At 42.5% G+C, this 17240-nt stretch overlaps 1 protein-coding gene across 1 annotated transcript in view; it reads right to left on the bottom strand.

The window, feature by feature from the left end:
- The window catches only part of FREM3 (FRAS1 related extracellular matrix 3), a 74527-nt gene extending 59480 nt beyond the window's left edge, over positions 1 to 15047 (bottom strand). The window contains exons 1-2 of the mRNA XM_010983765.3: positions 9737 to 15047; positions 8160 to 8249 (exon numbers count right to left, since the gene is read on the bottom strand). Of these exons, the coding sequence (XP_010982067.1) occupies positions 8160 to 8249; positions 9737 to 14915 (5269 nt within the window). The 5' untranslated portion in view covers positions 14916 to 15047. The remainder of the gene's footprint in view (positions 1 to 8159; positions 8250 to 9736) is intronic.
- Positions 15048 to 17240: the final 2193 nt, after the last annotated feature.

The raw sequence follows: 17240 nt of genomic DNA, 5'->3' as shown, positions 1-17240 counted from the left end.
ACATAAAGGTTTACTTAAATCATAAAATGGGAGCTAATGTCTATCTCATGATGCCTTTGTGGAGATAAAATGAGAAGAAAGGTATTTAAATGTCTAGCACAATTCCTGGGACAAGAAAGACGTTCAAATGCCGAACCTGAATTTGAAACTGAAGCATTTTACCTCACCATCAAGACAGAGACACGGTAACTCGTCATTCCGAATGAGTCAAAACAGTTTTCTCTTTTTAGAGAGCTCTACATGTACATACGCACCTCACATACTAATACACACGTATGTGTGTAGACACTCATAAGTATTCATTTATAATTATCCATTTATTAGGCACATATGTATGTTCGTGGAGTGTAAGACTTAATCCTGAGTTCATAAAATCTGTTTATTCCTGAAGTGATTATTTAAGAGCCTGCTTACATAAGTCAAGAGAAGAACAGCCTTGACTCTTTCAAGAAATAAATTCTCTTTTCAAGCAATAAAATGTTTCTTAAATTGATGCAGTGCAGTAATCAGGATATTTAGCAACTGGAAATGAAAAGCAAGAGGCACACAACAATGTGATCCAAATGACGTACTCTGAGTATAGAAGGTATTGATTTAGTACTAGTAGTTGATTAATTACTAATTAATTAATTGATTGATAGAGGATATTAAAAGAATATCATTCATAATATTTCTTTTCTCTCAAAAATGTTTTCTCCTTTTATTAATCATCTTTGTGAAGTGTGATTATTTTCTTGGACTGGAACTTTCTTAGGTTATTGTATGCTCAGACTGGCTTTTCTATTTTTGTACGTGAAATTGCATGGTTTAAAAGAATAAATAACAATGAAAAAATAAACGCATGTTTTATTTTATGGGAAAAAGCTTTAAACAAAAATGCTTTCATGAAATACTCAAAGATAAAGACACTAAAGCTATTTTTCTTTGAGGCTTTTTGTTGTGAGTCAAACTCCACAGTACATTTATTTATTTATTTTCAAAAATTCTCCTTCCAAATCATCCACAATTATGATCAATATAATTTAAAAATTTGAAAAAAATTTAAAAAATTTTTATCGAGGTGCAAGTTTCAGGTACAACATAGTGATTCACAATTTTTAAAATATTAATATTATTTTTAAAATAATTCATTCAGGGAGGCATGTCAATTCTAACACAGATTATGATCAGGGTTACATGATTTCATTGTAGGTATCGTTTTAATTAGCCAGATTAGCTCCCCTTTCCTCTTTTTCTGGGATACACAGGCCAAGCTACACCAAACAGCTTCCTCTCACAGAAAGATTAAAACTTGGACAATCAGTAAATAAAATCTAAGTTTATCTACTATCTTCCAGGCTTCCAGGACTTTAAAAATTAATGGAAGACATAATTACAGCTAGAGCTGTGTATGTGCGCTAACACTCATGCACACACGCACACACACACACACACAGAGGCACAGTTTTTGTTTTTCTCTGGAATAAGACTATGAATGGGAACAGGAAAGGAAACTCTTGCTTTTCATTTTATGCTCTTCTACACTATTTGAATTTATTTTATTTGAGCACATATTTTAATTTTTTTAAAATGTGGCAAAACCCATAGGTTTTAGCACAAGCAGAATACAATAATGAACCAACAAAGCCTGCTGGAAGTCCCCTCGCACATGCCTCAGCATCCAAAGAACTTTTATCCTGAATCCCTACTTAATTTTCTCTGGGGAAACTAGGTCTGCAGAAGTCTAATTGTTGTAAGTATATGGGAAAAGCAGCTTCTTTCTTTTTTTTTTTTCCCCTGAGCATGGGCAAACCACATCATACAAAATAAGGCGTGGGCATTGACTAGAGTGAGAAGGTTTAAAAGCCATTTGTTCTTACATCAGGAACAAGGTACAACAGTCAAGCACCCAGGATTTATGTACAGTGTTGTATAAAATGTTGTGACTGCCCTAAGCTCTACCATGTGACATGTAAGTGGACAAGGTTCCCCTGTCTCTCTCATTGTCACTGAGTGGTGACCCACCGACAGGAATTAGCAAAACTTGTTTTGACTTGTACTCAGAGGAGCAGTCCATCTTGCGGCCGATCACTCTAACTGCAGACTTGATTCTAAACTGCAGACTCAAATCCTTACAAGTTCAACAGGACAGACCTCGAAAACACCAAAGGTAGAAACCCCTCCAGAATCAGCCCTGGCAGAGATAAGATAAGCAAGAACCACCACCTTGGTGTCTAATTCCAGGGGCATCTTGGAGCCTCTAACAGCAAAAAAGACTTTGCTTATTTTTTTTTTCTTTACTTGTCCTTTTTTTAACTTCTAAGGATTCATAGTCAATTTAATTACTATACACATTACTAAATATAAAACAGATAAACAAGGACCTACTGTATAGCACAGGGAACTATATTCAATTTCTTGTAATAACATATAACAGAAAAGAATCTGAAAAGAAAAATATATGTATAACTGAATCACATTGCTGTATACCTGAAACTAACATTATAAATCAACTACACTTCAATAAAAAAAAAGAGTAAACTGCTGTCATATTTTCTTCCCTAGTTACATCTGCCTTGGCATTCTTATATGAAAAACCCATGTCTGAAGCAAGTATGACATTTCAGAAAATGCTAGAATGTTTTAGACATTCAAACATCCAGGTTAAATCAGGGCTAAGTAAATCCACTGCTAAGTTGATAATGAAAGAGAAAAAAAATGCCTTTTATAGATAACCAGTTAATTATCTACAATATAGCTATAAAATGGAATATTATATAGCTGTTTAAAAAGAACAAGGCAGATAAAGTGTATCTGTTTGTGCTAGTGCATAATAGGTGTATACCATATATGTTATTTTATACGTGTACCTATATTTTAAGCTAAAGCAGCCAACGCTCAGAATCAAGCATAAGCAAGCAAAAACAGCCTCTTTTGGGTAAATAAAAAGGATATTCTGCTATGTGAATAAATTTCTTTTTGTAAGGAAACAAAGAAAAATTCCTCTTTGGGGAAAGGGACTAGGTATCAGTGCAGTTTAATATTATCTTTTTAAAAATGTTTAGAGCAGTTATCTGGTGGAGGAATTATAGGTCACTCAAAATTTTTTAGACTATTTATGCTAAAAGATGCCTGTACATTCAGGTATTTTTACACAAAATTTTAGACTTAAAGCCTTCAGTTTTAGTGTAATTAACAATGCTAAAAACAAGGGTGTAATAGTGTCATTAAGGTCGTCATTAATACTGTTCCTTACCATTCGCCATTCATTGAATGGACTCCTAAAAATGACTCAATCCTGGATATTATTAAAAGGTGTTCCCATTTCTAAAATGATTAATTTGTAGCAAAAAAAAAAAAAAAAAAGTGCCAGCAGTAACACATGAGCTCCAGGCCTGGCCTTCAAAACAAACAGGAAGTGAGACTGAGGTGAGCCTCTGGATAGCTTGTACGGTGATCAAAAAATAGGAAGCAACTTTTCCATCCTTCTTTAAAGAATCAAGGGGTGAGTACAGCTCAGTGGTAGAGTACATGCTTAATGTGCATGAAGTGGGTCCCAGGCTCAATCCCCAGGACCTCCATTAAAGTAAAATTAAAAAAAAAAAAAGAATTAATGGTTTCAGTATAAAATAAAAATGAACAAAGCCAAACTAAGCCACAAATGACAAAAAGGGAAGGCTAGCATATAGATAGTACCATAGCTGATATAAAATTTTGTTTGGCACACAGTCAGCGAACTCAGCCCTCTGTAGCTATTTCCTACATTTCACAGCTCTGAACTCATTTTTCCACAGATTGGCTCTACTGAACCTGGGAACACTGGTGGTGGGGCTCATCTGTCTCTCCAGGTGTTTCCTCCATTGCTCATCTAAACAGCACACTGGTACTCACATGGACCGCGAGGCAAGTATCAAGTCCAATTCAAATATTAAAATGCATAGTGTTGATCAAATTGGCTTTAAACACTGGATAATTTAAGAGAAAATGAAACAATCTGTTTCTGGTCTTAAAAAAGTTAAATAGCCATAGCACACCCAAAACTAAAATCATCCCACTCCCAATAGCTATTCAGTGTGACTTATTAGAAAAAATTGACTTGGATCCTCTGATGGTTCTTTTCTTTTTAAAAAAAATTGATTTATTATTATTACTTTTTGACAGGGGGAGGTAACTAGGTTTAATTATTTATTTTTAGAGGAGGTACTGGGGATTGAACTCAGGACCTCATGCATGCTAGGCATGCATTCTACCACTTGAACTATACCCTCCCCACTGATGATTCCTTTCTATGAATCTTTTAACTCCTTAAGCTCATTTCCTCCTCTTAAAATCTGAAATAACAATTTCTTTCTCACAGGTTGTGGTAAGGATCGAAATGGAATAACATCGGTGAAAACACTTTGTAGCAATATTAAGCGCTATATAAATTTAAGGTAATATTGTGCAGTAAGTAGGAAAGACCCACTCATTGTTATATATAGTAGAGTTGGGCAACATTTCAAGACAAATCTGTTAGCACAATAATTTAGGGAGAGGACAATAAATGAACTTCATACTATGCTTAACTGGCTCCGTTCAGAGCTTTAGAAATCTCGGATATATTCCCTGTTACCAGTAGCTTTCAGGATAACCTTGACTGACATTTACCATCAGTGTGATAAGTAGATGAAGATCTTATACTGAAATAGCCTTCATCTGGGTTACTCAAAACTGCAGAAACTGATGGAAACTATAAACAGCTACACTGTAAAAAATTTCCATTTGAATTCCCAGTTAATCTGTGTACACAGTGCAGTTATGTTCCTAAGTATATGAGAAGAAAGAGAAGAAAATTCAAATTTATTGGGGAATACTAATGCTAGGCACCGTGTTACATTTCTGGTATATGTGCTACTTCATTTCACTCTAGCAGAGAAAAAGAAAAAGGCACAATTGAGATAGAAAATAAGATGTGAGCAGGCAAAATATTCCCATGTTAAGCAGCTTAGCTCACAGCAGAGAAGACGAGAACAGTGGATTTAAGTTACCTCCTCTTCTTCCTTTGCCTTCTTAGTGGGCTTCTAACAAATATTGAACCAATTTGTAAGTGGACAGAAGAAGAGAGACAAGAAGCCAAGTATTCCAAGCAGTGCCCCCAATAAAATAATTCACCATAATAGGGTAAAAGTTGACCTTACATAATCAAGTCATCTAATTATACATTTCCAGGAATAAATTATTAAATTTCTTTTTACCCAGAAAAAGAAAAAACACAAAATTTGGTATCCCAACTGATAATTCTAAAGATGATAAAATTTACTGAGTGCTTGCTATGTGCCAGGAACTCTTCTAAGTGCCTTGTGTGTGTTAATTCCTTTAATGCTTGCGGTAGGCAGAATACTGGCCCTCTAAAGACGGCCACATCTTAATTACCAGAACCTGTGAATATGTTATCTTACATGGCAAAAAGAGCTTTGAGGATGTGACCAAGAATTTTGGGATGAGGAAAATCAGCCTGGATTACCTAGGTGAGCCCAGTGTAAGAGGGAGTCAGGAACGTGTGTCAGTGTGAAGCAATATGAGAAATGCTCCACCACTTCTGGCTTTGAAGATGGAAGGATGAGACCGTCTCTAGAAGCCAGAAAAGCCAAGGAAATGGATTCCACCCTACAGTCTCCATAAAAGAGTGCAACCTTGCCCAAACCTTAATTGTAGCCAAGTTAGAACCATTTTTGGACTTCTGACCTGCAGAACTATGAGATGATACATTTGTGTTGTTTTAAACCACTCAATTTGTGGCAATTTATTACAGGAGCAATGGGAAACTAACAACATCCTCATAATACTCCTATGAGGCACATGCTCTAGGTATCTCCAATTCACAGATGAGCAAAGTAAAGAAGATTTCTCAAAGAATACACAGCTACGAAGGTTTGAATGCAGGTAGCCTGGTTTCAGAGCCTATGAACTGGAAGCCTTCCTGCTGCCAATCCTGGAGCTTTACTAAATTGCACCTCTAGAGTCACCTTGCCAGGACTTCCATCCATAAGACCCTGGAGCTTGCCTGGAGCTCATGCCTCGTGCCCAGTCCTGGAGGCAGGGCACCACCTTCTCTAATGGCTCCAATGCCAGTACCACAAACAACAACAATAGCAACAAAGTCTCCTTCAGCCCAGTAGAGAAAAATGCATCCTTAGAAGCGTGTCCATTACAAGTAGCTTAAATAACTGGAATCACTACCTTCCGCCAGGGCTGTGTGCTCTCAGGGAAGACAGTTATTAACAGCTCACATTGTAAGTTTCAGTACACATTCTGTTTGGGAAACAGCTTAAAAAGTGGGACTATTTTAAAAGAAAAATAGATTACATTGGCTCTTGAAAGATATAAATTCATAAAACTTGAAAATATCAGATACAAAAACATGTGAAGTCCTTCATAGCAGCTGGAAGCTATTCCAAGAATGCTCATCACAGAAAGACACGGATCTTAGCTCTGTGCATGGTGCTTAGAAGAAGGCAATTAAAAAGCCCACTGAATAAGTGAATGCGCAAATATTTATTTAGCTAACGAATATGCATACATTTCAAGGTCCAACTATGATCAGGTATGAGTTCAAATGTTCTGGAGTCTGTGTTTGACCATTCTGACCTCTTTAGTTTACAAGGTATTTATTTGCCAGGTGAGGCACTGGTGTCTTTGCTCTGTTCTCTGATTTCTACCCAAGATTTCAGCTTCCCAAAACAGAGGTAGCCTAGCATTAGTGGTTAAGGGTGCTGGCTTTGGAATCTGTGAGATCTGGGTTTAATTCCAGCCCACCTGCTTATTACCCCTATGACTTTAGACAAGTTATTCAGCCCCAGCGTCTTCATTTTAAAATGGGCCTCCCAACATTTACCTTTTGTTTTGCAGTGATTGGCCCATAGAAAGTACTGAAAAAAAATGGTTGCTATGTAAAGTTCACATTATTTACCATCAGAGACTGACTCTTGTTTTTGGTGAAAGCACAGAGTGAAACTCTTGATTTGTACCAGAAAGCGCATGTCCAAACCAGATGTTTATCTTTTTAGGGCATCATCCTTCTCAAGAACAGAAAGAAAAATAGTCCTTATAAACTATTCGAGTCTTACATATGATTTAGTGAATAGTTTAAAGGGCTTAAATTCATCTTTATCTTTCTAGTCACTTGGGGAAAGATCCGTGAAACTTTGAGAAGATGGCAAGGAGGAACCAGTTTCCACCATAGTCAGTCTCATCAGAAAGGGAGAAGGCAACTAACTCTTATTGAGCACCTACTATGAGCCAAGTGTTTTTTTTTTTATATATTACCTCACTTAATTCTCTTAGCCACCCTTGGAAAGATGTATGAAGACCACCGTTTTATAGATGGGGGAAATGGATCACAAAGAAGACCAGGGATTCAAACTCAATATATCATACAGCCTCTCATATACGGCTGTTTTCCAGTAAATACAGTCCTGACTGATCGTACATAATTTAGGCAGAAAATGCATGTTACTTACTGAGAATGAGTAATGATTTATACTGAAAGAGGTTATGGAGTGGCAAGCGGTACATGGACATAATTTCTGCAATTATCCTGTCATACTGCAAAGTGATTTTTCTTTGACCACATAATCAGCATATCCCTGGCTCTGTGAAGAAAGTGCCTTCTGTTAACTAGTTGCTGCCCAGTATGCTACTTTGAAGACACAATAAACAAACATAGGTGTAGCATAAACAGGCATTTTTAAAAGCAAACTTTCCTCTATGCCAGTCAATACATTTTTTACTCCATCCAAGATTATAATTCTGGGATCGGGGAGCCGCTAAGATTCGGTTCTGGAGCTAAAAATCCTAAGAAAATCTAACAGTACATTTTTAAGTTTGTTTACGAGTGACAGAAGCTACTAGCTAGATTCTCAGATACCTCCTGAAGAGGAGACTGACTTGCTTAAAGGATGTCACACATAATCCAGGCCAGGTGAAATACTTCATATCTCATTACTGAAATTCTTCATTGCTTTCCTTTCCTAAAAAGTGATTTGTCGAGGATCAGTTGGCATTAAGACTACAAATAAAAACAACTCATTTGTTGGTATTATATTACTGATTGTGATTACTATGCAAATGACAGAACTCTTCCATTTCACATTGATTTTAATTAACCGAGACTCCCTTTTGTGGTTTCAATACTGACTTACCATTATCTTCAACAGAGAAGAAGAAGATGTCGTTTGTTGCCTTGCTGCCTTCATGCAAGATGTAGTAGATCCTCCTCTCATCAACATCAGCTGGTAAAGAAACAGGCACCACACATCGCATTGGCACAACAGAAAACGAGTGTGTTAAGAACCTCGGTATTTTCATAGGGCATGAAAATACTACAATAAATAAATCTAAAAATGACTAGATGAACATGGATCTAATTTTTTTAAAAAAATTATGAAGTGAATAAGATTCTACTGTTTTCTTAAAGTTATAATAGCAAAAAAAATTAGAACTTTATAGTTTTAAAATTCTGTTTGTGGGCTACCATATGTGTGATCTCTGAGGTGATGGCCAATAAGGAGAACCTTCTAGCTATGCATGCTTCACCCTCGCCCTCTACAGACAGCTGATTCCACCTGGCTTTAGGTCTTCTGTACAAGCATAGAGCTTGGAATAATGGTGGATACTCACTAACTCTTGTTGAAATGAAGTTAAAGAATAACTACTGCATCGTAAGGAAAAAGAAAATGAGAATAAAATCAGGATCTTTTTCTATTGCCCATTCTCTTAGATTTTTGAGAATTTGTCACTTGGGTCTATAATTGTTTTTGCATTGGTCAATTTTTTTTTTTTTTAATGGAGGTACTGGGGATCAAACCCAGAACCTTGTGCATGCTAAGCACGTGCTCTGCCATTAAGCTATTCCTGCCCCCCATTATTAGTATTTTAAAGACAATTTGCATTTTGGAGTATTTATTTCTAAGAATAATTCTTATAGAACTTCATGATTTCATTTGCTTTAGAAGCAATTCTGAAAACATAAATAAACTATTTTTTTCAAACAACCTTCATAAGTTTTACTCTTAGATTGCATCTAGCTTTATAAGTACTGAATGCGTAAAATTCCTTGTACCTCTTACATCTCATACACAGAGCTACCTGAAAAAGTTTTAAGCCTGAAGAGAAGCCAAAGACACCAGGTGTCACATCACCTGGGAAAGCAGAGGGACCTGCCTCTAGTTCAGCATTAGTAGTAACGACAAATATAAAAGAAAAATGATCATTAAAACATATCCCCCTACTTAGACAAAGTTTTTTTTTAGATGCAGAAACGGCATTTGAAAAGTATAATAAAACATGCAGTATAATATTTATGTCTAAAATCTGGATACCAAACACTATCTTTAGAAACCTAGACTTACTGATAAACTATGCAAGGGATTCCTAAATATGCAGTTCTTTAGGTAAAATTCAAACTTAAACTGATATTTTCAAAATCAATGTCATCTTTTCATATTTCAGAAGTAGAAGCTTTCTACCTGTGTTTTACAGCATTAAGACATAACTACAAGTCTTGTTAAATGTCTGAGGGTGTCTGTTAAATGGGTATGCTGATTAAATAGCTGAAAATGGACCTTTTTGGTTTGTTAATTTCACGTTCCATTGTATTTCAATAGAATTAGAATTTTTTTGCTAATGGACTGGGGTCAGGACAATTTCCTTACATAACTGAGAGATCTGATCTGTTCAAGGAAAGGGACAGAGGCACCAGGGCACGTTGTGTACTAACCTTGTGTAAACACTCGCGTGCTCTCATTTCCAAGGCCAGTGTTGATAATGAAGCCATGCATTGGTCCTCTGGTCACTTTATACTTTAGGAGCCTGTGGGAGCTGTCCTGATCTTCTGCCTTCAGAGGACTGCTGGTAATTAGGAAGCCCATATGTCCAGTGTGAAGGTGCTTTAAGGCCAGGGCGCCCCTGTTAAAAGCAATCTGGGGGAGCCTGTTGTCCAGGGATCTTATGTGGATCCTCATTACCTGAGGTCTGCGTGTCTCCAGGGCAGTGTCAGGGAAGACAGAGAAATCAGCATGTGTGCCGTCAGAAACAGTCAAGGACAGACTGTCTTCGGTCGTCTCACTGCCATCATGCCAGTAGCTAATCAGGTTCTCGTTCAGGTCCCGCTTGGAGAAGGTGGCCACAGGACGGCTGCCGTTATACAAAATCCTGCCGTGGATGGGGACCTGGGTGACAGTGAAGAGAAGAAGATCGTCTGGGGTATCCTCATCTTCTGCTGTCAACTCAAAGGGAGTGATCCATTTGCTCTCCCCTTCCCGCAGTACCAGCTTACGGACGGTCATGATAGGTTTCTTATTATCCACGTCCGTGATGAAGATCCTGAAGGTCCGGAACATGGGATTGTGCCCATCAGTCACTTGAAACTCAAAGCTGTCTATCTTTATCTTATCCTTGGAAGTGCAGACATAGAGTATCTTGTTGCCAGCCAACTGAAGCTGAGTGAAAGAGGAAATGGGCTCCCCAGGGTGGTCCGAGATTTCCAAGTGCCCCAGGCTAGGAGCCTGTGAGATGCTGAAGTGAAGTTGTTCATCAGGGCTATTTATATCACTGGCGCTAAGCAGATCCATGGTGAGGGTTACTCTGCTACATTCCGTCAGGGTGACCCTTTTTTGAACCATCTCAGGGAAGACCCTGTCTGAGCTGCCAATGGTGACGTAGAAGTAGCGGTTTAGCAAAGGGTTAATCCCATCAGTCACATCAAACTTGATGAGGTCCTGAACTCCTTGGCCTGTGTGGGTGTAACAGATGAGGCCCCGGTCAACCTCATCCTGGGTGAAGTTCATTCCCAGGGTGAGGTTGTCCTTCACCTCCCCTCTGGGTTTCCTCAGTCTCTGTAGAAGCCCTTGTTGAGGCCCAGAACGGAGGACAAAACGGAGGCTTTTATCATCTGAGTCAAGATCTGTGGCCTTCAGGACCCGACCTGTGATGACCTCAGTACATCCAGTCTCTACTTCCAGCCCACTGTTGATGGTCAGCTGAGGGGCTTCATCGTCCACCAGGATCACCACAATGGGTACCTTCCTGTGGGTGGTGTGCTTGCCGTCACTCAGCCAGACTTCAAAACTGTCCTCTGTGGTCTCAGAGTCATCATGCTCATACACAATGGTGGAGGCCTCCTGGATCTCCTGCAATGTGAAGCTGTAGATGGGCTGGCTGCCAGTGGCCAGCTGCTGGATAATTCGTCCATGTTGAGGGAGGGCTGTGAGCTGAAAGTGAAGCTCATTTGGTGGCAAGTCAGCATCGGCTCCATTGAGCAGTGGGGTGTCTATGACCAGACTCATCCCCTCTAACACCACAAACTCGTGGACAAGAAGTTCAGGCTGCTCGTCATTGGTGGGTAAGATCATTACAGGGAAGAAGACATTTGGGGAGGAGTTGATGCCATCAGAGCAATGAAAGGTGAATTGATCTTTCTGTGGCTCTATCCCTTTGTGGATACTCTGTACGTAATTGATATGTCTCGTCCAGATGTCTCTGATGGAAAAAGCACTGATGGGGATACCAGCCTGTGACTCTTTTGAGTCAGGAGCTGATGCGATGTTTTCCAAGTAGCCAGAGGCTGGCTGATTGGTCACCGTGCAGAGGATTTTATCCTGGGGAGTGTCCACATCTTCAATACTGAGATGTTGTAAGGTCAAGGGGCTCTTCTCACCTTCATAGACAATGTAGGACTCCCCCACCAAGACCTTGGGGGCCACACTGTCCACCGGCAGCACGAGCACTTGAACCTGCACTCTCTCCACTGTGCTGGCCCCCATTGCCCATTGATAAGAATCCTTGGAGAGGGCAAGGCTGAAGGTATCATGCTGCTTCTGGAATCCAACTTCACCCCCTGTGTGGGCATAGACTACTGCCCCACTGATGAGATCCTCATGGGTGAATCGTTCTGTGGGGAAACCATTCAACAGAATAGTGCCCAGTTTTGGGCTGTCCTCCACAATGAAAGACAGCATCAAGTCACCTGTGTCCTTCTGGCCTTGTAGGATGTCCATGGGGATCTCAGTGGCTCTATTCTCCAGTACATCTATGGAACCTTCTAATAATGGACTACCTGTAATAGAGATAGTGGGACTTTTGCCAGCCACAGTGGGATGCACAGAAATCTGGACAGTGATGGGTATGTGATGCACCCCGTCGCTTACCTCCAGACGAAAGGTGTCACTGGTGGTCTGGTCTCCGCTGTGCTGGTAAGAGATACTCCCATTAACAATATCAGCTTGCATGAAAAATTCCCCTGGGACCATACATTTTTTTAAGTACTGCAAGTGTCCATGTTGGGGACCCCAAACTAACATGAAGACAATCTGGTCAATGTCTGTGTCAGAGTCTGTAACATCCAGCTCATTACTGCTAAGGATAAAAGTTTCTCCTTCTAAGACAGTAAAGCCTCTGTTGGTGACTTGGGGAGGCTGGTTGTCGACAGGCTTCAGGAATAATGTGAATGTTCCGGGTACACTATTGCCAGCAGCATCCTCCACCTGGTAGGTGAACTGGACCACCCGTGGTACAATCCCCAACTTATTCTTGGGGGGCTGGTAGGCAACTTTGTGGTGATTTACCTGGGCCTGGGTGAAGTGCATGATGGGGGTGTCTGGTGAATCAGTGATCACAATTTCTCCAGCCTGGACTTGATGGTTGCTATCTGTGTCAGTTGGGGGCGTCAGTACGGTGTACCATAGGTGCTCGTCATCTGAGTTCCAGTCTACATATTGGAGGAATTTCTTCTGGAAGTGAGTGAGTTTGTATTGCTGCACAGTCATTTCTAGGGTAGTTCCTGGAAACAGCTCTGGACTCTGCAGATCCACTGGTTGGATCTTGATGGTGAAGAAATGTTGGTTGGATAGATTGGGTGGATCATGGTCGTCCTGCACATGGAAAGTCATCTGGGTCATTACAGACTGAGGGCTATGGAGTCCAAGATGGCGGTAGAAGAGTCTCCCTTCCTTTATGTCTCGCTGAAGCCACTCAGTCACCACTTTCTCATAAAGTCCTTCCTTTTCCACATAATACCAATCTTCATCTTCAGGGAACAGAGGTGGTTCAGCCTGCCGCAGCAGCATCTCCCCCAGACACTCACTTGAGTGGGAGGAGCCAGGGGCTGGATCCCACCCTCTTCCTTCTTTTCTGTCCAGAAGATGGTCTTCCAGGACAAAGTGGATGGTTGAGTCCTCAGAGTCAATATCTGTAGCACTCAGGACAAAGGGGGAGATCTGGACCACCTGCCCTTCAGTCACTGAGAGCCCGGTGTTGGCACTGACCATCGGGGGTTCATCATCAACAGGTATGACTGTGAGAGGGAAGAGGAACTCCACCTGGTGTTGCCCATCCTCCATGTGGAAGATGATGTTGTCACTGTAGGTGTCGCTGCCATCATGCTGGTAGACCACTCGCCCTGCTGCCAGGTCCACTGGTGTGAAGTGCCTGCGCCCGGCAGGTGCCCCAGGCACCACTAGCTGCCCATGTCTCAAGCCCTTGACTGCAACTACTTTCACCTCTTCCAGGTTATCCTTATCACTGATCTGAAGGCTTTGGGCGCTGGACAGAGACTTTGACTGACCTTCAAAAAGCAGTAATCCCCGGGTATAGTTAGCCATTGGGGCCAGGGTGTTCATGGACTTCACTACCACCGTGAAGGCAAAAGGATCTGAGGTGGCGCCATCTCCGTCGACCACCTGCAGCTCCAGCTGGAAAAGACGCTCCCCATCCAATTTCTCTGTAGGTGGCTGATAAGCAATTTTCAGTTCCCGCAGCTCCCGTTGGGTGAAGAAGGAGACTGGAAGGCCCAGGGGGTCATCAGTGCTGACCATGTAGCCCAGGTGCCCCGGCGTGGTGGCGGGGGCATTAAGAATGTTGAAAATGAGGTCATCAGCATCGGACTCCATGTCCTCGGCAGCCAGCGCGTCAGGCGTCAGGGCTGTCAGCACCAACTGATCGACTTCCATCATCATCAGGGCCCCGAGGCTCGGCCTGGGCGCAGTGTTCTCCACTCCCTCGCGGATGCTCACCAGCAGCTGGAAGTGTTCTCGGAGCAGCAACTCCCCTGACTCGGCGCCTCTGTCCCCTGGCCTGAGCAGCTCTGCCACCATGGGCACGTAGTCCCGGTTGGGCGAGGGCGTGGTGGCCGTGTGCTGATAGCGCACCCCAGCCCGGACAAAAGCCTCACAGTCTACGCTTTTGCCCCTGGGGAGAGGGGCCCCCACAGCGTCCACCAAACGCCCGTACTTCGGCAGGGGGCCGCCCTCGGGAGGAAGAGGGGTGAGCCGGCATCTGCGGGTGTCCGCGGGCCCAGACTCCGGGGAGGCAAAGTCCAGCACTCCCCTGTCGATGGCGTGGCTCCAGCCGCGCAGCTTCTCCACCGCCAAGGGCCAGTTGCGCGTCACCAGCTCCAGCTCGGGGAAGACCACTTCCACCGCCAGGGTGAAGGGCAGCACCAGCGTGGAAGTCGGGGCGTCGTAGCGCAGCTGCAGCCGCACCCGGGCGCGCCGGGGACTGTGGGCGCCAAAGTGAGTGTACTGGACCTGGCGGGGCCCGAAGGCGCAGGGGAAGCGGCGCGGGGACAGCGCGCCGTGGCACGGCGGCAGGGCGTCCAGCACTGTCACCTCGCACTGGTCTCCCGGCTGCACTCGAATCACCAGGTCCCGGAGAGGATCGACCCAAAGCGAGCGGCCCACGGGCACCCGGAGCCCGGGGTTGGCGATCAGAACACTGTGCCTGGGGCCGTCGGGGCTTCTGTGGCCCAGGGAGCCCCAGGTGGGCAGGTAGAGTGCCGGGTGGGGCTCAGCCCCAGGCGAGGATACCTGTCCTTGTAGCAGGGGGTAGTTCAGGAGCAGGTAGCCGAGCGCGGCAACAAGCTGCCGGGGCGTCCCAGCAGAGCGCAGAGAAATCCTAGCCATGGGATCTAGGCGGTGGATTGCCTGGAGGGTACCCCGTCCTCAGAGTGGCCCGCTCAGCGGCAGGTGCCGGCGGTGGCCGCTGTCCACTCTGGAGCGGATGAGCGGACTCGACAAGAGCCGGTGGCTGCGCTTCAGCTGTGGCAGGTAAAGGCGGGGAGGGGGGTGGGGTGGGGGAAGACGGGCTCCGCCACCTTCTGCTCCCTCCCCTTCCCAAATCTCTCCTCTGCTGGCGCGAGGGGCCGCCCAGAAATGCCCCAGCGTCCAGAGACCTGGGAGGGTGCAGGAGCTCTCCCCTCGGCTCCTTGGGGCCTTTACCGCAGCTATCTTACTGACCTTCTCGCCTGGAGGGTTGGTCGGCCATCGTGCAGCCCTAGGCTGCCTGCCTCGGACCAGTTGGTCTGGAAACTCTCCTCCCCGGGCGGCTCAACGGGACTGTCCCTCAGGGCTGGCTGACAGTGACTGTACCGGGTCAGCTCTGTGCCTATGAGACACTGCATTCCCTTGGTCCATTCATCCAGGCAATGGTGCTTCTGATGGTGGGGGGAGCCATCATTCCGGCTTCCTTACCACTGACAAGAGTGCATTTCTAGCCAAGATTGAGTCTCACTTCGGACATAAAAGAAGCTAGTGTGAGCTATTTTGCAAATAGGATTTTCTAGCTGTCTGCCTGATAAAGCAGCTTATTCCAGATCCTGCAATTCGGTGCTTCCAAAATCACCCCGGCATTTCTCTTCTGCTCAGTTTTTGGGAAAAGCGCTAGCATCGAGCCTGATAAACTTGAATAGCTTTTAATTTGTGTCTAGTCAGTGGGTCTCAGGTACCACAAATCCAGTGGGCAGGTCAGCTTCCCTTTTATTTTCTTAGAACCTAGTTTCCATATCCGATCAACAACAATTCCCTGTGAGTTGATTAGATATGCTATTTCCTAATTACTTCCTTTGTAGAAAAATATGTAGTAGCCAGAGGGGAAGATGTCAAGAGAAACAGTAGCAGAGAAAATACCACAGATCCTTGGATCAATTTCTGTGAATTAATCTATTTAACACTCGGAATGGAATGTGGCTCTTCACGGCTTTCAGATGAAGATGACTGCCCTCCATGGTGTGGTGTCAGGTACTTAGCCTCATACTCATTTTTCAAGTATTAGAGGTGTCCATGTAGCCACAGTGCAGAGTAATCGTTTCCTATAAGTGAAATGATTGTTAATGTGCTTTCTTATGCAATTAATATGAAAGTGAGAAAAACTTACTAATGACAGTAAAAAACAGATGCATCCCAAACTGCATTAATAAAAATGGCTTCAAGGGGAATATAAATCAGTAGACTGTCATCCTTAAATTATTCTTTTGATTTTTTTTTACAGCGTTACAGATGCCTATTTTATTCACAGCAGCAGCAGCAACTGACTACCAGAGCAGAAATAATCTTCTAGTGGCTTGACAGAGTTAATTTTCTCCCTAAATATTTAATTTAACCAGCCAGTGAAATACTGTGGGTCTGTATAATCCACCAAAGTAGAATGTGGGTATACCTCATGAACATACAGATTTGTTCATATAACAGAATATTCAGTTAATTTGAAACTATATATGTTTAGCTTAATTATGCAATGCTACTCTGGTGTGTCTGGAAACTATTAAAAATATTTTTATGTCTGTGACTCTGTTTCTGTTTTGTAAATAAGTCCATCTGTATCTTTTTTTTTTTTTTAGATTCCACAAATAAGTGGTATCATATTGGTCTTTGACTGACTTCACTTAGTATGATCATCTCTAGGTCCATCCATGTTGCTGCAAATGACATTATTTCACTTTTTATAGCTTAGTATTCCATTGTGTGTGTGTGTGTACATACACATATATATGTATATATACACACCACATCTTTATCCATTCATCTGTCAATTGACATTTTGGTAAACAAACTTGTGGTTACCAGAGAGGAAGGAGTGGGAAGGGCTAAATTAGGAGTTTGGGATTAGCAGATATAAACTACTATATATAAAATAAACAACAAGGTACTACTGTATAGCATAGGGAATTACATTCAATATCCTGTAATAACCTATAATGAAAAAGAATATATATGTATAACTGAATCACTATACTGTACATCAGAAACACAACATTGTAACACAACTATATACTTCAATTAAAAAAATAAATACATATATATATTTTTTAATTGAAACACAGGTAAAATTCCATTGTAAATGAAAGAGGCATTCTATTTTATAAGGCTCCTGCCTTGTCCAAGGATATTTTCATAATAAAACTTACTGGGCTGCATATATTAAATTTTACCAAGTGAACATTCTTGTATGAG

Source organism: Camelus dromedarius, chromosome 1 (genome assembly GCF_036321535.1).
Source record: "Camelus dromedarius isolate mCamDro1 chromosome 1, mCamDro1.pat, whole genome shotgun sequence".
Lineage (NCBI taxonomy): Eukaryota > Metazoa > Chordata > Mammalia > Artiodactyla > Camelidae > Camelus > Camelus dromedarius.
Note: the sequence above shows the minus strand (reverse complement) of the source record. Positions and strands in the feature narration are given on the sequence as shown.